Below are 25,929 nucleotides of genomic sequence, written 5' to 3' on the forward strand. Positions count from 1 at the left end.
GGAAATCATAGTCTGCAGGAAGGAGTGAGGGTGAGATCAGGAGGACTGTTACAGCAGATATTCATATTTCCTCATCCTCCGACACATGGAGGTCACACATGGGCACCTTATCTTGATTGAAGTTTGACCTGCTCCTTTCCTGCATGCCTTCCTGTTCCTGTTCTGTTCACTCTATCCTCTGTCCAATCAAATGAAGGCTAAAAAGACATCACAACCCCCCCATTTACACTCAGTACAGTACTGGACACGGGATGTCAGGGGGTCTGCCAGTAGAGCTGCCAATAACATTTGCTCAGAAAGGTGCTCAGCTTTAAGCCTATTCCTCCATTGTTTATTGTTCTCAAGGCTTTTAACAGGAGCAGTGTGAATCACAGAGGCCTCCTCTAAGCACACCTGGCGATCAAAACTGCCAAAAACACTTAACTAAGCAGTTTTCTTTTACTGTTCTGTGACTTCCCCGACACTCTTTGCTGGACACAGCATGTCCATGGGGGCTGTGAGCCGAGCTGCTGCTCATAATAACTCACAGAGGATGTGTGTGCGGTGAGGCGGCTGCTAGTACACCTGTCATAATGTGGACATGTCATGTTCCCACTCCTTGAATTCTCTTGAGAGTTAGTTGTTCACACATGCACCTCACAGCGGGAGACACAACCTGTTGGACGGGGTCTGCTGAGGCAAGACATTACATGAAAAGGGATTCGGAGGTGGCGGACGAAGCATCAGATTCCGCTATAATGAGAATATTTACCTTCATATCAATGCTTTTGATTAAATCCTGCTGCGTTCTCACATCAGTTCACTCGAACTGTATGCAGAAAAAAATCTCAAGGGGCTGGACGTTCACACATGCAGCTCTGCCCGAAGATTTTCAGGAGTTTTGTACAAGTGTGAGAAGACTATATTGATTGACCTTCATGTGGATGTTTTTATACTTTTGAATCTTGTTGCAGAAAAAGGGAGGTCATTAACTTTCTTCACCTGAAGCTCAAAGAGTACTTTGCAGTGGGAAGTGGTGTAATGCACAAAGAAGCAAAACAAAACAATGCAGACTGAGATGGTGTCTAATGTTTTATTCAAATTCAGCAACATACATATCATTGCCATTATCTGTTGAGATGAACTTTTTTGCCCTGCCCTAACCCTAAATCACTTCTTCTCCTTTGTAAAAACCTGCAGCACCGGGGTAGTCACAGTCATAGGCATCATCTCAATCAGCTTGACAAGGCAGTGTGTTGCATAACACGGCCTTTTCACCTGTGACAGAAGCCGTCTGTCTTTAGATAATGCTTGGGCAACTTGGGTAAATCCTCTGGTAGCCAGCTGTAGGAGGCGAGCTGACCTGTGTTGGTCATCAGGGTGGAGCTTAGAGATGGAGGGAGTCCAGGTAGAGTGAAGAAGAGGCACCTGTTGCTCATGTTAATGAGCAGAGAGCGAGTTCATTTTAATGGTTTAATGTGCAACACAAACTGCTTCTGAAAATGTTCCATATCCTTGAAAGCTACTCATAAATGCTATGTAAGATATGCTGTTGCTATTATGGGTTTTAAACAGGATTATGCTGAAAAGATCTTCTGCAGGAAGCTCTGGCAGCCCACACTTTGTTTTCACTGAACAAAAAAGTCGACTGGACAACTATGGAGGCTTTTGCTTGAGCCGTCATCAGAGACCCATTGGAGGTCTGTTTTCATTCGTTCTATATACTATCTTTTTACAGTGTTTATTTTCAATTGGCAATGCACATGACTGCTCAAAAAGGAGAGCTATGATATTGGACGCCGCAGGGTCTGATTGCTGATTTATCAAATTGTGTGATGCATAACTTATCACCGTACTCGTGCCAAGATGGAAGATCCACAGCCTCAGTTTTGACACGTAGGAAGATTGTTTTTTAGCAAGCACTACTAATGGAAAGTTAATAAAAAGAACTGCTTCACAGCCTACAAAGAAGAGCAGATTCATTTTTTCTGACTTTTCATCAGCTTACATGGCGTTCTAAAGCCCAGTTTCCACAGCCAATCGTACCCTTACTTAGTTAGAGGAGCGCAAGCCGGATGGGGCTAGCCTCGTCAACTATGTATTAGCATGACATCTTAGCAGTGTGAAACAATGTATGCCCGCAAATACATCTTAAATAGAAGCAGAACACGACACAGTAAACAAAGGACAACAATGGAGGACGTCCAGCAGAGCTGTAGTTTAGCTAGCTAGTTAGTAAGCTAACAGGAAATGTGCTAATAACATTGGTATTGGTATTGAATGTAATTTATATATTCAACATGACAAATTACAAGATGTAACAACACTTGTATTAACAGTATAAACACTATAACAACAACTAAAGCTACATTTAAGAAGTAGAGGTATCATTTACAATGGATTGTGGGATGTGTAGTTCATTGACTCAATAGGAAAATTGGGTACACAGTCTCAGAACTTTGCCTTTTCTCTGTTTTTAATGCTGTTCAGGCGCCAAATCAATTATTTCATAGTCACAAGTATGTGGTAGCTGGTTGTCTTGGTTACGGGCTTCTATCTCGTGATATAAGGATTTTGTGAAATGTCAATGAAGTTTGAAAAAAATGTGACTAACGGATCCAGAGCCGCCGAAAAAGTGGGTTGTAACTATTGAGCTCTAATGTCAGATACTTAATATTAAGTGACTCTTATCAGTAAAATGCTTTGTTATACTGTTGATCTTTGCAGCATTGTGATTTTTAAGCCCCTAGCTCGCGGCAAAGCTGCCTACATCCTGTAACACGTCCCCCAGAGGGCCTCTTTGAAGTCTTGTCTTAAGCTAACATCAAACTGTTTAGATGATCATTTTACTGTTTGACTAAGTCATTGACCTCAGGGGTGTGTTTGAAACGTGTTGCTCTGATGTCATTTAAACAACGTCATTGTGTTCCTATATCAACCCACACAATGATGCCAACATATAAGGACGCACTTAGCCTTGAAATACATGACATCATTGTTTCACCACAATAAAAGTCTGTTGAAAGATTCAAGCATTAAGTCGCCTTCTTAATTCAGGTGCTTTCATCATGAGGCCAATAAAGCTCTCCAGTGGATTTAATTATTCTTGTTAAAATCTATTCACCCACCTGCTCCTGTTTTCACATCTGGTTACTGCGTTGAGTTTGACCTTCGTGAATTGAAACATTGTTCATGAATTTCGTTATTCCCATGAAACGAGTCTCTTTTTCCCTGCTTCCCACAATGCCTTTTGTTCGGCTAAACGTCCCGACCTCATAAATACCCCCCCCCCCCCCCCCTCCTTTTTTCTCTTTCTGCCGGAGCTGCACGAGGGCAGATAAAGTTTGAACACATGTCTCAAATAAGTGAAGGAAGTTATTTTTCATGGTAGCCACTTTCCATGTGAAGATAAGTGAGTAACCCCCTTCCTCTGTGATAACCATCTACACAGGTAGACTGACCACGAGCTCCCTGAGTGTGAAACGATGGTTTATGCTCTTGTAGAAGAAACAAGTTTGTATGATATCAACCTTGATTAGGAAAAATATGTTTTATTCTCGAGATCGGGGAAAAGAACTACACTATCCACGATCATAGAGTGTCACAGCGACGTCATGCTGTTACCATGGCAATGTTTCCCAATGTGATCCTCTACACACCGATGAGAAATGATAGTTAGCAGGCTAGCTAGTTAGTTAGCTAACACAAAAAGTACCAATAACCTTGTTATGATGCAGTGAATGTAATTTATATATTCTAATGCAAAATACAACATAGTACAACATAACCGTGACTAAAGTTACATTTTAGAAGAAGAGGTTGGATGGATTATGGGATGGGTAGTTAATTGACTCTGAAAAATAAATGTACACAGTCTTGTAGCTGGTTGTCTTGGTTACAGGCTTTAATATCTTGATATAAGGATTTTGTGAAATGTCAACGGAGGATTCACACTGGGAATTTTACTTCTTTTGCGTTAAAAGTGGGGCAGTCACTATCGAGCTCTATTGCAGTAAAAGATTGGCAGATCAGTCCGGAAACATCAAATGAAACTCCTGCTGGGAGATGTGGTTTCATGCTTAATGCCACAGTCTGCATGAGGCAAGGTGTGTTTTCTCCACTGCTGCTGATCACTGTGCAAACAGGAACATGTTTGAGTTGTATTTGTAGAGTGTGTAGGATGAAGAGCGGAGAGACATGGTTGCTAAGGATCAAATAATGCTGTCAGCTAAATGGAAGAGTTCAGTTTTTTCAGCCATTGTTTGAGATCTTATGAAATCTTATCTGGTGAACCAAATCAAATTTACTGTATACACGCTTATAAATCTGCTACAGCTGTTACAGAGAATAAAGAACAGCTACAGACAGTGTGCCTTATAAATCTGAAGTCCTGAAGCTGCAGCCTGCAAGCCATCAAAGATGCATCCTATAGTCAGCAGTATTTGTATGTAAGTAACACCAAATGGCTGCTGCTGCTGCGGCTGTACTGTATTCCCGCTGTGCCCGTGGCGGTCACTTTGTGCATTCTGCAGGGATAAGGCTTGGCGTGCATGTTCTCCCTGCAGACAGAGCTGCAGTGTTTGTCTCTAACCAGTGGCAGGCAGCGAGCAGCCTGCAGAGGATTTATCGACCCGCTCCTCTCCCGCCGCATGCGAGACGCCATTAATCAGTCCTCAGGAGTAGGATGATCCGGGCAGCGCTGCTTTGCTTGTGGCGCTTTTCAGTCCTGTGTAACCACTTCCTCCTGCCAGTCTGACGGGCTGTAAAAATACGAAACCATTCCGAGCCTTAAGACGTAAACGACACAGGTTATTCATTGTTTTTTTAAGAACTTGTGGTTTTGATTCAGTTTGATATTAGTCCCAGTAGAATTAAGCTCTTTTCATTACTGTTAGTTTAAGTCAAGATTTATCCAACAATAACTACAGCAAATGAAAACTCATAGATTGTTTGTTCCTGCCTTCTAATACAACATACAATAATATCTGATAAAAACTCTTCCTGCTAAGTGGCCACATGCCTACATTTTTATATCAGACAAATACGTTTTACACCAGGCGTTAAAGGAGCAGTATGTTACTCTGACACCTAGTGTTTAAAATGGGTACTGCAGTCTAAATTAAAAAACATTGTAGAGAGCTGTCTCCCCCCGCCCCCTCCTCCTCTCTAGAGTCGATGCTCACACAGGTTGCCATGTCATGGACACTGTAGCTTCAGTGTTTATCCAGCTCTGCATGGGTCTGTAAACCTTTCTGCGTTCTAACCTCTCTCCATTTTTCAAAAGCATCTCCAATATTGATCCTAGTTTGATCACATTTCTGCTCGTGGAGCTTATTAGAAACATGCAGAGGCTTTTTAGGTCGAGTACAATCACTTCTATCTGAACCACTTCTCTTGATCACTTCCATCACTGCAACACCTGTTGACCTGATAACTGCTCTTATATCTGGCAAACCGAGGGGCGTCCAAAACGGCAGTGTGGTGGTGCCTTAAAACCGCCTAGCTTCTCTGGTCCAAACAAATACAGACCATTCAGGACCAGATATGAACTAATCAGACCTATTGGTTTTTTGTACCAGGCTGTAAACATGTTAATGTCTCCTGTTTTTTGAATGGGTGTGTATGTGACTTCCAGTGCTTCTGAAGCCAGCCTCGAGGGGACACTAGAGGAACTGCAGGATTTTTCACTTCTGAATTAGCTTCATTTTTCAACACTGGAGGTTGGTGCTTGGTTCAACATCAATAGCTGAAGCTGTAGCACTTATCAGTTTCACTTTTATTAAAGAAAAAGCATATGCAGGGTTGGATTACATTGTTGTGACGTTACACATGGATTTGAACTTTGGTTCCACACTGGACACAAACTCCAATGCCTTGTGTAAAGAACTGTCTGTGTTAAAGTCACTTAAACTTGCACTTAAAACTTTACTTTACCGCTACTTCTACTGGGTCACGTTACTTCCACCTTTTCTTCCGTTACAGTTATCATGGCAACGAGAGGCTGCTGTGTAGCTATAAACATTAATCAGCTGTAAGAAGCTGTCTTAACAACCTATAGTATATAGCACACTATGCACTCTCTGGGAAACTTTTTCTGATGAGAAATTTGTTGATGAAGTTAATGCTGCGTTAAAGATTTAATTTCTTAATTTATAACGCTATATGCAAGTCAAAAATCGAAGTCAAAGTCCTTGTATGCTGACATTTTGCTTTAGCATTAAAAACATGTAGAAGTGAGCTAAAACAGCTTAAAGAAACCAGTTAGGGCGATGTGGTAACTAAGGTTACAGTTCTCAGAAAAGTTCAAGCTGCTCGTTCCTTGAAAAGATAACTCAAGATGTTTTCGGTCAACTCTAGCACATGACTGAAAACCATCTTTGTTCGAGTTTTTGACAAATTAACATTCCAGGATCTGCCTCGGCGTGTTGTGCGCTGATCACTGACCTGAAACTGAACACATTAGTTCTTGAGTAGCCTCTTTAAAGGTGGACTGGCAGCGCTGGCTGGTATCGGGCTTAGCTGAGGAGATTTGGAGCTCGTCCAGTGAGCGCTTTCTCTGAAAGGCCTTTACAAAAACATGACCTATTTTACCATGCAGACAGACAGTCTGTTATTTTATTCCTGCCATGTTTGGGCCTACACTGTCTTATTAAACCAATAAAACATATAGATTTTTGTACACTGTAGTAAGTGATACAGTTTACAGTTTATACCAGTCATTGTGTTTGTTTTGGTTATTTTGGGCACCGGCATCCTTTGCAGCAGAAACAGTTCGATAATGCTCCATGGCTGCACATGTTGAAGAATGGTCTGAATGACCTCTGCCCATTAGTGCAGAAAAGCGAGTCACAAGATTTTCTGCACATGGAAACGCTTCCCAGAGGGGCATCCGGCTCCCCGGGCTGAGGCTGGATTACAGACGTGTGATTATGGCTTGAAGTGGCATTTTCCCAGGGCTTGGTTTTTATTGTTTTAAGTTATTATACCAGCAGCATTAAACATGAACAATGTGAGGCCTTGTATAAATATATTTAGCCATAGCTGAGATAAGTACATGTTTTGCATTCAGCAAGCGTCCAGACGCTGCAGTTTGGCTGTCGTTCATGTGAGATCAGAACAGTGTCACCATTTACAACAGGGAACATTTTTTTAAATTTGTGTTGCCTATGTTACAGATCAGGGAAACACCCCCATGGTATCTGTTCTTACACGTTGGTTAAATGAATTACTTCTATTTTGGTCGGTCAAATGTTGTGCCATGACCATTGAAGAGTTTCAGAACGTGTTTATTATGTTTCCAGCCGGCCGTGATGTCGTCCTATCATCGCTGTGTGTTCAATGATGCAGTCAAATCTAAATGCAGGGATGGAATCAACTAAATGAGAGGTTTCTTGGAGTCTACTCATCTCATTTTTCCACGTGTGGACTTTAAGGAATCATGCAGCCCTGGGGTGTCCCTGTGGTCTTTTTTAACAAACATTTCTGTGTACAGTCAGTGTTGATCACCAAACAGCATTGGTTGCAACCTCGCGGCCTAACAAATATGCAGAGTGTCTCTCAAACATTTGCTCGGATTATTTTGTTTGCATATGTGCATTTCTTGCATTGTTTGCTTGTCTGCTTTCTTTGCAAACATCACCAGCAGACTTATCTCTCCCCCCCAGCACATTGATTCATCTCTTCAAACTATTTGGGCTGCTGTGGCTCAGTGTTACATTTTGGACATTTTGCTCTCGGAATTGAAAGCATTTACTCTACCCTGTCTTGGTCTCAGACTGGGTGGACTTCGGATTTTAGATCAAGACGGGTCAAGACCACCACTGATGGGATATTTTTCCATGTAATTACTGTGTATAAAAGGAAAACACCTCTTTCTAAAAGAACAAATGACTTCAATTCATTTGTAGTTTGACGGTCGCAACCTTCCCAGTGTTATGTTCTAAGTGAGTGACACTCCTGCTGCACAAATGTTATAATTTTTCAGTGATATTTATGGTCTTGGTCTTGTCTAGGCCTCGATCCCCAAATGTCTTGGTCTTGTCTCGTTCTTGGAGCACTCGGATATGTCTTGGTCTCAGTTTGTGTGGTCTTGACTACAACACTAAGATAGAGGAACAGCATGCGTCACATTAGCACCAGAAGTATAGCATACTGAATGGACTGCGTTGTCTTCAATGTTGAATGTACAACCAGTTTGCCGCTTGTTAACTTGTTAGCAAGGTCAACTGGAAGATGGTCCAATAGTGACTGGCTTAAAGGGGTCATATCCCCACCTACGTTTGTAGAGTTGTACAAACTAGGGTCAATAAATCAATTGTCCTCTGGGGCTTGTAAAGCGGGACGAACACAGTATTCCAGTTAAAAAGCCTAATCGAGCTGTAACAGTAGCTCAACATAACTGTGCATGTAAACGCACTGTATAGCGGCCACTGTAAAAATAAAATGGTTAGTGAATATTTTTTGTAAAGTGACCCCTAACCCCCCACCAACTCCAACTATTATTGTACTGAGATGATCTGTTTCAGGGGTGCTGAGCCCCCCCACCTCTGGCCTGCCTGTGTTTCTAACATGGACCAGCAGTAGGGCAGTAAGGGAGTGAATCATTGGTCGGGATGCTGTGTGACAACAAGTCATCCAACACACTGACAAGGTTCACTGCTTCCTGCCCCACACATTCTACCACTTTAACCAGTCCTACCAGTCCTACCAGTCCTACCAGTCTCACAGCTTGTTACGAACAAATGAATGTATAGAAAGAACACAGGAGCTTGAACCTGTCGTGTTGTGGTGGCAAGAAACATAGAATCAGAAACTTTTTGATAATCACGCTGACGACAAACAATCTCAGGTTATAGATTCTTCTATGTGAGGGTTTGCTTTTCTGCTTCTTTTTCCTTTCTTACATGATTCCAAACTATACATCTATGGGTTGAGGATGTTGGTACAACAGAAAAAACATTTGAAGTTTCCAAAGTTTTGACATGGCGTGTCATCAAAACTTATCCTTTCTTTTATTTTTCTACATTAGATTTTTTCAGTCAGTTCATCATTTAATAAGTAGATATCAGGGCAGCTGTGGCTCAGTGGTCTTACATGTTGGTCCTCATGTGCCTGTGATTGATTGTTTTCACATGGAGCAGTTCATAGCCACCCTGTTACTGTTTTCTGTGTATTTTCATTCATTTCAACTTTTTTAGATACAAATTCTGTATTGTACTGATTCGACTCTCCTTTTAATTTCTCATTAGTTTGCAGATATAAAACACTCTGCATCGCTCTGTGCTTCAAATGAGATGTTTGAATAAGACAGCTTTGCCTCTCCTTGCTCACTTTAACAAATACATCTTGGTACATTTGGTATAATTAGTGTTTACACATATTGAATGTGGATTAAAAGCATTTTGTGAGTGTTGTGTGTAAAGCAAACAGAAGGAGTTAACCCTGAGTATTACTATAAGACGAAGTGAAACAGGTTGAACTCGTCCATGAGCCCGCTCTGTGGGACAAGGTGCTTATACACGGTGCTTAAACAAGGTGTCACATTGTCTCTTGGGGTCTGTCTCGTCCAGCACACGGCCTTGATATGTTGGAAGTGGTGCCATAGAGCTTGGGGTGTACAAGCCCTAAGCCAGGGGCTCATTCCCACAATGCCCCATTGTATCCTGTGGATCAAGGTTGTGATTAAACACAAACCTCATTTCCACATTCAGAGGCCAAATCAAACAAGCCTGCACACAATTCCTGCATTATTCCCCTCCATCTGTCACTGGCCTCAGCTGCCCCGTGGCTACAACGCAGCGAGAAATGAAGCATCTTTGCTTCACAGTTGATCGGTTATCACAGTTCATATAATCTGAGCTATTTTAGATGATCACAGTTTTAGATCATCACTCAGATTAGATTAGATGAAGTATATCAAATCTAATCTAAAGGATTGACTCTGGGCGCTCTTATTTTGGTCTGTTTTTACGATCCAAACCGAAGAGTTTTTCCACTTTGAAAATCAGTAGAAATCTCAATATTTATTCCGTCCCTTAGGAAATACTTTAAACTTTGGTTAAGCAAGAACTTGAAGGGTCATTGACAATAACTAGCTTTGCATAATTGTGTTGAGTTTTTTGATGTCCGCTGCCTACTACTGTAGTAGCTCAACTCAAGAATGGCCATAAATGTGTGCATGAGAATTCACCAAAATGCAGGAAATAAAGTTTTTATGTACAATATTTCCTGGTGGAGGACTCCTGGACCCCCAACCTCTTCAATGTTTCCTGGACTTGGAGGCTATAGCTCACCTATCCAATTTTTTTTTACTGGCATATACCAAACAGATGTAGCTTAGTTTGCAGCTGTTGTTACTAGGGATGTTCCCAGCTGACTAATTTAACAGTAAACAGTGTTATTCTGTGTGCCATGTGTGGCCAACGGTAGCATCACTAACACCACTGAGGCTTTGTCTGCTCTGAGACTGTCAGAATAAGATTTGCATATGAAAACTAAAATCATAAAAAACCTCATGGATCGTATTTATGTCTTTGTGGTAAGGAAAGGTGTGTGTAGGTCTTTTCTGTTGGGATTTTATCAATGAAAACGATTAAAAAGGATGATCATTTATGACAGAAATCTGTCACTTTTATTTTACAGATGAGCCTCAGAGGGGGGCTCAGCTTTTCCTAGATACAAAATTAGGGAAGGAGGCTCCAAGCTAAAAATGTTAGGGACCACTACTGTACAGCAATGTATGACAGATTCACAACCTGCAAACAGACGAGAGAAGGGGAAGAAAATTATTTGGAAGGGAATGGCTGGCAGGAAGGGGGGGTTAGTTACCGCTGTTGCCTAAGAGCGATGCCTGGTTCGAATCCCCATTGGAGAGGAACCTCTCTGTGGAGTTTGCATGATTGCACGGGAGGTGGGATGAGACGTGGGTTGTCTCCTGTTACTCCGGCGTCCTCCCACAGTCCAAAGACATGCTCGTTAGTTTATTTGATGACTCTAAATTGTCCGTAGGTGTGAATGTGAGTGTGGCTGGTTGTCTGTCTCTATGTCAGCCATGTGATTGACTGTCGACCACTCCAGGGTGTACCCCACCTCTTGCCCAATGACAGCTGGGATCGGCTCCTGCACCCTCACTTGCCCTAACGGTAAAAGTGGTATAGATAATGGGTGGATGGCTGGCAGAGACAAACAATGATGATGGTGACTTGAAAGATGTGCTAAGAAAACTTAAACTTTGAACAATAGGGTCAAAGTACCACATGATATCCAAAAGGCTCCAAGGCTACATGGTGCAATGACAAAGTGATTTTTTCTTTGTTTGGGTCTTTAATGTCTTTAACAGTCATACATTTCATATTAAAAATTATGCATCAACCCTGAAAGCTGTCTGTGGTTGTGCAGTTTTTCTCTAAAGGTGATCTAGCAGGACATTCGTATCTGGTTGAATGTATCTTAGTTCTTAACGTATCTCAACTCTTTCCAGCTCTACAAAGCATGACGCTGACAGAGAGGCTTGGCTTCTAAGTGAGAAGTTGACTTTGGGTTTGTCTGATGTGTTTTCACCTCAGCCATTTGATTTTCAAGTCAAAGTCTTTGTTAAATCATTGAACTGAGTCTGGAAGCTGATTTCATATTTCAAAAACATCCGGTCACAATTTAAATTGTAGCTTTGTTATAGTGACATTCCCATCAGCCTCAGCTGTAGTTTGTTCTAAGTGGTAACTTGATAAAATGCTACACTAAATAGCCAAACATGTCCATCACAATACCTGCTAAACAGCTCTGTATTAGCGTTGTCCCTGGGTGTCATTCATTTCCACCTTAACTAAAGTCTAGGTAAGTTACTTAACCTTGTCTATTTGAGTTGATTGGACTGTAGTCCAGAAAAAAACAATAGTTTATAAAGCCTGTTTTAGACACTTTAAGATGCTTAAGATGATAAACGAGGTAAGTAATACCGGTGCGGTCCAGTTTGTGAGTCTGCAGGAGAGCAGCTCTAACATGTAACTCAGGATTTGTGTCAATGGATTCTCTGAAATTAGAGCCTTTTCCTGAGAGCTGCTGACCTGGTTTTAGGACCCCATGGTATTCACGCAGCTTTAGTTACACTTGAGTGCAAAGGAATCATCAAACTGCAGGTTCACACTGCTTTTTGATTTCTGGTGCCACGTATAACAGGAATGTGATCTTTGATTATTTAAAAAAAAAAAAAAAAGAAGCTTTTTATCTGTCTTTACTCTCTGGACTGATGAAGAGCTGCTCTAAATGTCACTAACCTGCTGAATGAAATGATCTGCATTGTGCACGCTGTCTTTCTCTTTGTTTCAGTGACAGTCTTGCTCAACTCAGCCTTTACCCTCTTTGGTTTGCGTGTTTCTCGATTGTTCAATCTGTGTTACTCATTTAATAAGCAAATGGTAAATGGACTTGAGCTTGTATAGTTCTTTTATAGTCTTCTGCTGAAATCATTTTTGCACTGCAGGTCACACGTACACATTCACACCCATTCACACACTGATGGTGCTTTGTGAAGTGTCCATCAATATTAACCTATCCATTCATAGGCCGCCAAAAAAGTAGAGTGAGCAATTTGGAGTGTCTTGTGTCTTGCCAAAGGACACATCAACTCTACAGGAGCTCAGCACCGAACACAGACAAACTCTACCAACTGAGCCACTGAGCCACGGACACTACCAACTGAGGCACAGACTCTACCAACTGAGCCACAGACTCTACCAACTGAGCCATAGACTCTACCAACTGAGCCACAGACTCGACCAACTGAGCCATAGACTCTACCAACTGAGCCACAGACTCGACCAACTGAGCCACAGACTCGACCAACTGAGCCACAGACTCTACCAACTGAGCCATAGACTCTACCAACTGAGCCATAGACTCTACCAACTGAGCCATAGACTCTACCAACTGAGCCATAGACTCTACCAACTGAGCCACAGACTCTACCAACTGAGCCATAGACTCTACCAACTGAGCCACAGACTCTACCAACTGAGCCACAGACTCTACCAACTGAGCCATAGACTCTACCAACTGAGCCACAGACTCGACCAACTGAGCCACAGACTCGACCAACTGAGCCATAGACTCTACCAACTGAGCCACAGACTCTACCAACTGAGCCACAGACTCTACCAACTGAGCCACAGATTCTACCAACTGAGCTACAGACAGTGGGGGAAGTGACAAACATGACGAGTCCTTGAAATCGAAGACTACAACTGCTGAGAGCTTTAGAAATCATCATCAGAGTACATACATCTAGTACGGCCTTATGAAGAAACATGTTCCAATGCTCCATCCTTTGGTTGTACAAGGAAGACAAACCTACTGTCCTGTAAAAAACACGATGATGTGTAGGAAAACCCACACCGTAGATAGATCACAGTGTGGTACACTGAGTCTAAAGTTTTTAATGAGGATGAGGTAGAGTGCATATAAAGAATATCTCTGAAGTCAATCACTGATAGAAGTGTTGCTTGGATGAGTTCCTTCCTAGCAACAGAAGAAAAACATCTCTTGTTTCTGTAGAACAAACACAAGTTCAGCCTCAGTGTTTTTGATAGACACTCGATAAGGTGACTAAAAGGCAGATTTTCTTCAAGCAGAATATCTAAATATTACAAATAAAGGGCTTAAATAACTAACTTTGAAAGTGTGAGAGACGCCAAAGCCCAGGATCGGAGCTTCTGCTCTGTTTGTCTCTGTGTCTTACTGTAGCTCAGATACAGTATGGGTCATAACAGCCTTTGCAAATGAATAATTCATACAGTGGGTGGGATTCACTGTAGATGTGTTTCAGCTTGGTTTCCCTGTCTCTCGATGCACCCTGCAGACGTGGAGGCCTGTCAAAGGGCCTGATTGATCATGTGGAGTCTGGGATGGATCAGTAAAATGGCACCGTGTGAGCAGGAGTGGGTGAAGCCAATGATCCAGTTACTAAGACAGAAAAGGAGAGGGGCTGCCTGGATGATGCAGCTCAGAGTGCAGCATTAGTCAGGATGGGAGTCCTCCATTATGCAGCTGTCTCACCGCTCGCTTCCATTAGCGGCTTCTACAGTCAGAAGCACACTGACAAATAAAAGACAACATGTGAAGTTTTAATCCTTTGGAGCTACAATACAGTATAATACTTTGCAGCTTCTACAGATAAACCAGTTTAACATCTACACTCCTAATTGCTGCATTTCTATGACTGGGATAGTTTCCTTTACCCAATAGAAAAACATTATGTAAGTTAAGACTTAGTGCTCTTAACACTGTAAGGTTGAAAATATTATTACACAGCTGTGTTAACTACTTTAGTCGCATTGGCTGATAACACATACAGTTGTCTGCCATCCCTCGATAGATCACTGTTGTCAAGAAGAACAAACTGTTGCTAAGCAAAAGCAGACAGTTGGTAGACGGGTCTCTAATCACAGAATCTAAAGGACTAACCCTGGAAAGAAGTCTGGTTAATTTGACATGGGACATGGACACCAACAGCAGAGAAAGGAGGTTAAAAGATGCAAAAGTTGCAGGCTATGACACACAAATCTACAAAACTGAATATTGAATGTTCAGGCAGCACAAATCGGATGTAAAGGATTTATGTCCTGACATAAGCAGCAGCTCTAGGCCTGGAAACTGTTCCCTCGAAAAGACAAGTCAGACAAGCATCTCCTCCATCTTTTGTTGACAAAGCTGATATCAAAAGTCCCGCCCCTTCTTTATTTTGATTGGTCGGTGAGGGAGAAGTGACATTAACGACCGTGGCACTGTTCTAAAAGTTCAACTTCTTTTAAATTAGACCTCTGAAAGCGCAGCAACAATATAAAAAACAGCTGAGGGAGAGCCCTGAAAACTCTGAACTACATTTTTTTGTAGTTTTGTATTGAAAACTTGGGCTGACAGTGCTCAAACTTCTGTCTGTGGAAACAGGTCCTGAAGATCTATTGGCTGTGCTTGTTGTCCCCTGGTAGATCATCTGTGCAGAGCTTGTATGTGGTTGTATTCAGAAGAAGAAAGAGCTCAGTGTTGATTGTAGGGCTTCATTGAGCTTTATAGGCTGAGTTCAGGCCAAACAATGGGTTGTTTTTGTTATTATAGTATTTTTTATATTTGATAAAACCACTAACTGTGGCTGCACTCTGTAGGGAGGGGATTTGCAGACATGCAAAACGAATCAGTGTAATGTCTGACTGATGCAATCGTTAAATAGTTCTCGTTCATTTTGTGCTCCTGGAAGCCCGTTTTACTTTTACTGAAAGACCACATGAGAAGAAAAGTCAAGACAACAGGTTTCTGTGCCCACAGATTAAACTGGTATCCAGTTCAATGTGTGCATGTCTCGTCTTGTTTGGAAACCTCCTAATTGTTCTCACATCTTTGTTGTGTCTTCCAGCTGTTACGAGAACTGAAACACCCAAATGTCATTGCCCTGCAGAAGGTGTTTCTGTCCCACAGTGACAGGAAGGTTTGGCTCCTCTTTGACTACGCTGAGCACGACCTCTGGGTGAGTCTCCCTGTGCCAATACTACCGCTAACTACAACTAGCAACAAACACATGGCAGCCCTTTCACAGTAAAGGTTTACTGATGTTTATTATAATTATTAAGCTGTAGACATGATAAATTATGCAATCAAAGCATGATGAGAACGAAACAATATATAAACTCCCTATTCACTTTGTTAGCCACATTAAGCTTAATTTACCGGTATACACAGCTAATGTTGACCTAAAAATTAAACTGTCATATGATTAAAATTGTAATAGTTGATCGCGATTCATCGTATCTTTGACACTCCATTATTTCACATTTAAAAATTTAAATTTGTTAGGCTTTCATTTTGAAGTTCTGTACTGGCTTAAACTGAGAGTACTTTTCTTGCTGTGTGCTTTTATTTTGAAATAGAGTAAGGCCCTTCTGGTAGAGTGAAGGTTAGGACATGAAATTAAGCACAGAAACAGGAAGTGGTTAGGGATCACAAACTGAAGTCAAACAGCTCAAAGGAACGGTAACAAAGGTCAATGTGTGATGTCATAAGGTCAATGTGTGATGTCATCAGGTATATATTACTTTGGACTCGTCAGCTCATCAGGAGATCGTAGAGGCTGAGCACCGTGCATCGATCATAGAATATAAACGTCACCACCCCCTCCCGTTGGCTCGAGGTGAATTCTCCTGATTATATCCTGCTGCGTTCTCACATTAGCTCACTCAAAGTTGCTGTTGAAAAAATACTAGAGGAGAAACTCGGCTAATGTCAGAGTGAAAAATGTGTCTGTTTGCGTTCAAACATGCAGCTCCTCCTGTAAATATCAGGAGTTTTTCAGGAGTTTTCTGCAAGTGTGAAAGGCCTCTAAGATAGCCAAGACCTTGTAAAGCTTTTCTATGCACAAACCGTGGCTGCCTGCCAAAGAATGTGGTAAATTACACCCACTGTAGTGTACTGTGAACTCATGAAACCTCTTCTTAACCACCATCTGCCCATAATGTAAAATTACAATATTCAAAAATCACAAATAATAAAGGTTAGCTTCATTCACCAGGCACACAAATCTGTTATCTTGTTCATAGTTTATCTGTAAGAACTGACAAGCAGCAGTGAGCTGAAACCTTTCTCCGCCTCACAGCACATCATCAAGTTCCACCGCGCCTCTAAGGCCAACAAGAAGCCCATGCAGCTGCCCCGAGGGATGGTGAAGTCTCTCCTGTATCAGATTCTGGATGGGATCCATTACCTCCATGCCAACTGGGTTCTCCACAGGGATCTGGTGAGTAGCTATATTAGCTTCACTGCTCCAGTTTCCCCCCACACATACACACACACCAGCTCCAGCACACACACCATCCATCATGGAGCTGTTTCCAGAAGCAACACTGTTAACGTCACAGAAACACCGGGACCTAGGAGTTTTCTTTGTAGCAGCCAAGTTTGGTGTCCAGGCAAGAGACAGATAAACAAGTACTAAAAATATCAAACCCAGGCCACAAAGGGGAAGCGTTAGAAAAATAACAATACAGCTTTAAAGATAAACTCTGTGAAGTATCCGCTTCAAGTTTTCACAAGATTGATATCCGCTGATTTATAGACTTCTCTTTCCCAATGTAAGCTTGGGGGGGGGAAACTCTTTTTGGGTCCAATGGCATCACATGACACTGCAGTACCAGCTTCGGCCACCATGTAAAAGTGACTTCAGTGCACTTCCTGGGGGCAAGATAAAAGGGTGTTTTACCTCAAAGCCTTCTCTTCGCTGCTAATTAAGCTAATGTTAGCTTCTTTTAATCTTTGTTAAAACTCCTAAAACAATTGATGTGAATAAATAAAAAACTAAACAGACAATATTCTCCCTTGTAAATAATTAATTTGGATTAGCAGAAACTGGCTTGGCGCTTATTTAAAAGCATACAGATATACATGAAGCCTACTTTTCTTCATTTATATTCTTCAACCTTGCTGATGTGCTTTTGGTTGTAATGTTCACTGTATTTGATCATGTCTATAAACCCCTCTATTTCAGCCCTGCTCAGAACAGGCTGTTTCTGTGTCTGTACCTTTAAATATGTAAATGAGCTGTGTCTGACCACGCCCCCTCTCTGGAAGGGCTTGGGTGTCTCTGGCTTTCTCGCTCCATGTCCTATTGTTTACAGTGAGAAGGCAGACTCAGAGGGCAGAACAAACACCTAGCTGTGGGAGTGTCACCCACCTGGGGGAGGGGTTACTGCCCTTTGTGATGTCATGAATGGAAAATCTCCAAACGGCCTGTTTGAGCACACATTTTCTGAAAAGTGGAGCAGGAAAAAGACAGAGAGGATGGACTTTTCTCAACATTGGGGGGTTTGTAGACAGACTAGGGTGGGACACATATTAGTGTTAGAAAACCAGTGATGGTAAGGTGAATTAAAAAAGATTGACTCTACATTGTCTTACAAAATAAATCAGAAATAGAAAAGTGAAGACATTTTATTCTGTATAGTAGCACCTTGTCGTCCTCCTCTGCTACATCTGTCCCTCTGAACCTACAATTCGAGGAGCAGAGCAGTGTTGTTTCAGTGCAGGTGTTGTTATGTCCTGCTGTACTGTATTATTATGACTGGTCTGGACGTGTTTGATTGTAATGCTTTTAGAGCTGAACGTCCTGCACTCTCAATGTTGTCTGACTCTCATCTGCCCTTTAAACTGGCTGCAACACTCGGAGAGTTCCTGTGAGATTCTCCTCTACCCAGTTTTCCCACAGTGCACTGGCTGCAGGGAGATTGTATTCTCCCTAGCATAAAATTAATGCTGTAACAGGAACTCTGTGTTTCTCATCCATTGAGCTTCAGAAACAAATTTGTCCTTTTATGAATTAATTCAGTGATTGATTTAGCACGGTTTGGCCTTGGTAGTAATCAGTTCTTCTCTGGTCATCATTGATAAATTGATCATTGATATCAAACACTTGTGTAAAAGATATACAGTATAATGAAGACAAGGTGGTCCCTCAACTGGAAATTAGCAGCACACATGTACAAGCATCACCGCTCGACACTCTGGAGAGTGATGATGCTTGTTGTTATCCATATAGCGCCCTCTGCTGGTGACAAAGAACTGCTAGTGTAATACAATGGAAATCAAAGAAATGCTGTTTGACTGGTGAATGAATCTAGAAATATCGCCGCATGTCTGAGATAAAATTAGCCGATACCGATAGTCACTGGATATGCTAATATGGGCTGGTATTATTGGCTAGCCGATTAATTGGTCGGGCTGTATTTGAGACAGCGGCACATCTGGTTAAACACACCTTCAGCAGGTAGATCCGCTGTGATGGAGATGCAAATCTGTGCTCTGCTCCTCTCACGTGACACCAAGTCATTCTCACGGATAGCATGAGGAGGAGGCGAGGCCCTGGGGTCAGTGAGCGTACAGGACCGCCTGGCTCTGATCATAAAGTCAGAGCGGAACAAGCACAGGAGCCGGAGCTTTATTCTACCAAAAAACTTAATATGGACATATCTCCAAACACCTTTATATCATTATTAGCTCATCAGAACATAAGGCTTATTTTCTTTGCTCTGGTATCATCACAGTGACGTTAGCTAACAGGGTTAGGGTCCCTGTGCTTTAAGCTCATTTGGTTAAACATCAAACTAGTTTTTCGATGATATGTTCTATGATTAGTTTAACGACACATATTTTGCTCTGCATGTTATCGTCATCTTTTGTTTTGCTTTTTAATTGTGCTCTCGCCTTTGGAGTAATCTATCTTTAGAGAGTTACTGTGTCTGACATAACTAAGTTGAACTACTGTAGCCTGTAACAAGGCCTGTAACAACAACAAGTCCTCCAACCCATCCCAACTTTAAACCAGTATTTACTACTGGTAAATTTACATGCAATGTGAAGCTACGAGCTAACCACAGAGCGCTAACCACACAGCGCTAACCACACAGCGCTAACCACACAGCGCTAACCACACAGCGCTAACACAACAATGCAGTTCAAGACAAAGACAATTTTGTCCGCCGCTTGTGCCTAGTGCTTAATTCCGGTGTGTTCCAATTTGATAACTCGTTTGTGCAAACGAGAGTGGGGAGGGGTTGGAGGTGTGTCTCTGGAGGAGAGCGGAGGCTTCAGAAAAGCGGAGGTGTGGCCAAACAGCAGTTTGTTTTGGTTTCTTGCTGGAGCTTAAGGGCGACATCTACTGGATCAAAAAGTCACATATCGAAAAAAGCTCAGACTTGTGCAATTTTAAGAAGAGGGTAAAACATTTTGATACAGGCTATGATGAGAATGTGTGTTTTTGTTGTGTTAATAATGGTGAGTCATTTTGTTATCATTGCCACCTAACCCCATGCGGCTGGGCCACAGAAAGCCTTCCCTTTTATTTCCCCCCCTTATGGTCGGCCCTGGATCGGTTAGATTTCATGCGGCTTCATCAGAGCTTTCACATGTGAGATTTGAAAAAAGAAACATAACTGGAACAGTTATCATTCTCTCAGGCTGCTCTGTAAACTCCCACTGCCCATCTGTGTGTGTGTGTGTGTGTGTGTGTGTGTGTGTGTGTGTGTGTGTGTGTGTGTGTGTCTGTGTGTGTGTGTGTGTGTGTGTGTGTGTGTGTGTGTGTGTGTGTGTGTGTGTGTGTGTGTGTGACTCCTCTTATCTCTCGCTGCATCTACCATTCCCAAGGGAGCAACATTTTTGCTTGTGCTTATGGAAGAAAAAGTATAATTACCCAAACAGTGAAACACAGAAGTTTAATTTGATTAGCACTATCACTGCTCATTGACGTCAGGAGATCTGGCAGGAAGGAGGCTATTTCCAGATAACGCTCATGAGAGAATGAATGACAGAGATTACACGGTCGGATGGGCGGAAACGTAGCTCAGCCGCTGGTTGACTTCTCATGGTGAATTAGTTCACAAGTCAGAGCAGTCGCACAGATCAGAGAGCCATCTAACTACCCATCTACAGGCTTTTATCGTCTTTGGATCTTGCCTTGCCCTCTTATGTAATCCCCCGACAATCCTCGAAGGTCATGTGGTGGCTGGACATTACATTATGTAAACCTGCAGGGATCAGGGAGCGCACTTGGTCCTTCACACTCTCTCCTCTGTGGTGATTTAATCTGCAGGCTTTAAGTCTGACCGTCTCTTTGCCACTTTCAGCCATCACTCAGTGACCTCTGAGATTCTTAGATCTGCTCTGCAGTCGCTGCAAAGCGGCAGCAAAGAGCTGAGGTGACAGGGTTGGATACTGATTTCAGCTCCTCATTCCCAAAGTCTGATGTTTATATTATCTCTGCATTCGTCATCTCAGTTCATGAACGAGTGTGCACAAACTTGAAGTGAAAACAGATTAGATGCTACAACCAAATGTCTGCATTTTTAAACTTTATTGCGAAAGTAACTCAGGTTGCTCTTCATGGACAGCGACAGTCATTTTACAAATTAAATTTGAGCAACAATCTTAATGCCATACATAAACTGATCATAACATCTTACTGTCAAATACAAAGTTAAAGGTGCACTATGTAGATTTGGTAGTGAAATTTGAAAGTTGGAGAAGTGGAACAATTCTATCTATGCTATAATTTCTGAACTGAATACACAAACTTTATTCAAAGAAAAAATCGCTCCCTGGACACTGTTAGCTGTTTGGAGCTAAAAAGCTGTACCAGGAGAGTCACTGTTTTTTTAATTATTTTTTTATTTTTTATATTTAATATTTTACATTTTTAATTTCTATTTCATATATTGTAATAGCTTCTTATACTGTATTATTTAAGTTGTTGCTATTTCTGCTTTATTTCCTTGTTAATTGTTTAGCACCAATACACCAAGTCAAATTCCTTGTATGTGTAAATGTACTTGGCAATAAACCCAGATTCTGATTCTGATAGGGGGCCCACCACCATAACTTATCTTCAAACAGTGTTACAGGGACCACATTTTATGTATAGAGTTATGAACATATATTAGAGAATCTGTACATTTCTCCAACTTTTACATTTCTCTACCAAAACTACATAGTGCTCCTTTAAGTCTGACATCTTGGCAACGGGAAGTTTAAATGATTGTCACAAGCAGGTACTATTCATTTGAACAATACTTCGTTTTCACACATGCACTCCTGTAAATATCCAGATAATTTCAGGAGGAACAGGAGACTATCTCTGTCAGACAAGAGGGGGGGCGGGGGGGTCTCCTGAAGTAAGACATGACAACACAGAAGTGGCACATAAAGCAACAGAGTTCGATCTACGACGCTATAATGAGAATATTTGTCTTTACATCAATTTTATGTGTAGCATAACGGAATCACTCTATCAACAAAAATGTGGCGAAGAACATACTGATGAACAGAAAACATAATGCTGCTGTTTAAGTAAGCACAGAGATTGTAGCAGTGGCACAGGGAATAGACGTCACCACCCTCTCGCTCGAGGAGGCTCTACAGGAATCTCACTAGGAGGCTGGCAGGAGAAACTCTGGGTGAAGTCAGAGTGAAACATTTCCACACACCAAGCTCAACATGAAAACTTCAGGAGTATATTTCAGGAGTGTCATGCAGGTTGTGTAAATGTTTTCCTTTACAGGGTACACCCGGTAAATGTAAAGCTAAAGACACAGAAGTTAATATCTTGCAAAAGTCTCCAGACTAATGTTTGACACTTGTACTGAAGCCAGTCATTATTTGAACCTTTAACCTTTACACTCATGCAGCAGCTCTCTGTCACTGAACAGTGTCACATATATATAAGGTGGATGCTTATTTATGTGTTTCAGAAGTTAACTACGCCTGTTTTATCCAACAAAAGTCAAAATGTAAAGATATTCATGAAGAGAATATTCTGCTCTGTGCAGCTGGAGCCGCTGAAACTGTAACTTTACCTTCTTTACAGGATTATAATAATAAAACTGTATTTTAAAAAAGAGATGAAAAAACATAACAGAATCAATGAAAACAAGCACAAATACTGCAGATACAAACAGACAAGAACAAATACAACAAATACAAATACAGTAGCTCTCAAACACGATATAGAAGTAGGAAAGATAGAAATAAAGAATATAGAATAAAATGTAAATATTAATACGGTAATAAACAGAAATAAGAACCAAAGCACAGAGTATATCTGGACAAATAATAAGCCATGTACAAGCACAGGGAAATTAATATATTAATATTTTTACAAATGTACACCTGCAGTGTTGAACTGTGAAGATATTACACAGAGTATTACACACAGGGTGGCTGTGGCTCAGTTTGTAGAGTCGGTCGTCTCTCAACCAGAAAGTCGAGGGTTAGACTTCCAGCTCCTGCAGCAACATGTCCGATACACTTAACCACAAGCTGCTCCTGCTGCTGGATTAATTCATACTGATGGATTAAGTATAAACTAATCCAGTCGGCTGTGGTTTATGCATCTGCATGAATGGATGAGTTAATACTGATGGTCTCTTTACTCAGCAGTCTCTACCATCAGTGTGTGAATGTGTAGGTGTGATCTGTGGTGTAAAAGCGCTTTGAGTAGTCAGAGGACTAGAAAATAAATATACAAACTCATTTATCATTTACAATGGAGATATGTAGGAAACCAGAGTAATACAAAGGAAGGAGAAATGTGGTTTAAAATGTTCGCTGTCTGTCGAATCAAACACGTAAACAATAGTTTGTTTTGTAAATATGATCATCTTGATGAGCAGAGTGAGAGTTATTCAAATATCTTTAAATGCTTCATGATGTTCAATCTGTTGTTTTTTATTTTACACCCGTTTAACGGGAGTATGCTAAAATGTCCTCCATCAAGAGTGTTTTGTAAGTAACGAGTGAGTCATCGACCGAGCTGCGACATTATGACGCTGAAGACAGCCTCAGTGTTTCTTTTTGCAGACAGAAGGAACGCTCTCCTCGTTGTACTTATACACGGGGCGTCTGGTTAAAAGCGCCGCCTGCTCGCAGTCAGGACACTCCAATATGAAACAACAGAATGAAGCTGATTTTGTTGTAGTCGCTCGCTCGCCTGGCAGGCTGTTAGGACGGGCTGTAAGTTTTGCAGCGGGCCGCGGTTCTGTTCAGAACCAGCCGGTCAGCCCGTCTCTGTACTGTTTGATACAGGTGGCCGAGGCTCAGAGGAAGAGGACGCTGACGGGTGAATCTAAGAAGGAAAAAGAGATCGAAGTGACCGGACACTTTACTTTATTCTCTGCAGATATTATTCAGAACAGATGTTAGACAGATGTTATGTTGGGCTGTATTGTCAGTCTTCCTCTCTGCACGTTGTCTGTGATGGGGGGGGGGGGGGGTCTTACAGCAGTGCAGTTGCACTCAGAGACCTTCAGTGGGCTCCAAAGCTGCTTCTGGTGTGCACACTCAGTCCTCCTTTTGCTTTTTGTATTTCTGTCCAGCACCCAGTACTTACTGTACTTCAAAAACATAAAACACTTCTATAACATGTCACTCAAACTTTGAATGTGTACGTCATATTAATACATCACACTTAACACTTAACCCTGTGAGCCTTCACAGTCAGACACTGCTCAGGTTTTTGATAATGAAGAAGAAACGGAGGAGGAGGAGGAGGAGGAGGAGGAGGAGGAGGAGGGGGAATCCCGTCTCCTGTACAACAACATCCACTCTCCCACAGGAGCTGCGCGCTTGTTTTGCTCCCTGAAGGTCACAGCTCCTCTTATCTGAGCACCAAGCCTTCCTGCCCCTTCAGAACTATTTTCATTACAGCCGGATGGAATTCTCCATTGTCAACCTCCTTCATACTGATGCACTGCTCTTAGTTAGCCGTTAGTATTATTATTTTTTTTGCTGTTTCATTGCCAAGGCTTCCTGCCATTGTGGCGACGCGCCGCCTGACTTCTCCCGCCCCACAGCTCGTGTTGTTGCAGTTATTGCTTTCTGTTGAGGTGCTGTGTTTCAGTGAGGAGTGATAAATGAGATGAGTGATCCCGCCTTATTGAAAATGCCCTCGAGGCGTCTTATTGTTCTCATAATTCATAAGAGAGCTACAAGTCTGGCCATGTTGTGTGTGTGCATGAGAGAGGACTGATCTGTTGTGTTGTGTGTTGTGCTGAGGGGGAGAGGAGCTCGTCCTCCATGCCTCCTCTTCTCCTGCTCTTACATAACAATGTGTAGCATGCTCTGCGTCTCTGTACCATAGGTATCAGGCATGTGCTTTGCATTGCACCACTGCATGATGGCTCCCATCCCCCCCCCTCCACATATTTTCTCCTGGTCCCACCCACCCCCACAAAGGTTATGTAACAGCCTCAAGCTATTAGCCAAGCCCGGCAGCATGCACGGCCAGCTGAGTCAAGATGCTGACTGAGCAGCTCTGCAGGCGAAAGCAAAAGGCACCTTTCAGCGGACCAAACCAATGGTCTCTGCCGGCGCGGGAGGGGGCAGTGCTGTAAGTGATTAGTTGTTGCAGTAAATACAGACTTATCAGCAGATATTGAACTGTGCTGCAGAACCACAGGGGAGATGCTGATGCTGCTGATATCATGGCTGTAAATTATCACTCCTCTTCACATTTGACCTTCACATAAAGAGCTCAGCGTGACGCCTACTCGTCTCCACCTGATCCAATTATATCTGCCTTTATGAGTCTCAGCTCTGTAAGAAATATTATTTTAAGGATGTGACGTATTGTTGTCTTCACTTCTCTATAGTCTGTATCAGTTTTCCACAATGATAAGATATCGGTTTTTTTTTTTAACATACTAAATAATCCCTGAGGGAAATTCTGGTTTTACCCTCTGTTATAGAGAGACATGCTGCTCACACACAAAGGTTGAAATACACACATGACCAATCAGGAGCTGTGGGCATGCATTAGAGGAGAGATGTCAGAGTGGGTTCCCGACCCAAGTCCCTACAGATGGATAAAAGTGTGATTAATAAAGAAAAAGAACTAACAGCAGATCATAAAGATGCAATCCTGAATAGAGAACTTGTTATAAATCCGACCGCTTCCTAAGTTTATTTGGGATCTTTGGGATATTTTCATTCTTCTAAGCAACGTGCACAACAATAGAAATAGTAATACATGCCTACATCGGTTTTTTTTCTCACTGTGATGTCCTCTCCTGAAGTAAGTTCCTAGAATGCCTTCAGCATGAAGGTTATGTAATATTTGCCCGGTCTGTTGTGTTTTTTTTTCTGCTTTAGTTTTGTTTAAACAGGAATGTGCAAACAATGACTCGGTCGACAGGATCGGCCCGGCCTCTGCCACCGGTACCTTTTGACCACGTTACTCTGCACCTTGTTTGTAAGGAAGCGCACTGTTTGAAGTCTTTTTAATCATTCAATCAATCAATCTGTATTTGATCTGCACCAATTCATAAAAAATGTTATCTACAGACCTTTCACAAACAGAGCAGGTTAAAGACCTTACTCTTTGTTATATTATTAACATGAATCCATCATGAGCACTGAGCAACATTTAGC

General features: G+C 41.9%; 1 protein-coding gene across 3 annotated transcripts in view; it reads left to right on the forward strand.

Annotated features, from left to right (window-relative positions):
* The window catches only part of cdk19 (cyclin dependent kinase 19), a 116,440-nt gene that overhangs the window by 15,181 nt on the left and 75,330 nt on the right, over positions 1 to 25,929 (forward strand). For all 3 annotated transcript variants that reach the window (XR_009674927.1, XM_061051349.1, XM_061051351.1), the window contains exons 3-4: positions 15,383 to 15,493; positions 16,616 to 16,756. Coding sequence is in view for 2 of the 3 variants with exons in the window: in XM_061051349.1 (XP_060907332.1) it covers positions 15,383 to 15,493; positions 16,616 to 16,756 (252 nt within the window). In the remaining variant the exon portion in view is untranslated. The remainder of the gene's footprint in view (positions 1 to 15,382; positions 15,494 to 16,615; positions 16,757 to 25,929) is intronic.

The sequence above is a fragment of the Labrus mixtus genome, chromosome 12 (assembly GCF_963584025.1).
Source record: "Labrus mixtus chromosome 12, fLabMix1.1, whole genome shotgun sequence".
NCBI lineage: Eukaryota > Metazoa > Chordata > Actinopteri > Labriformes > Labridae > Labrus > Labrus mixtus.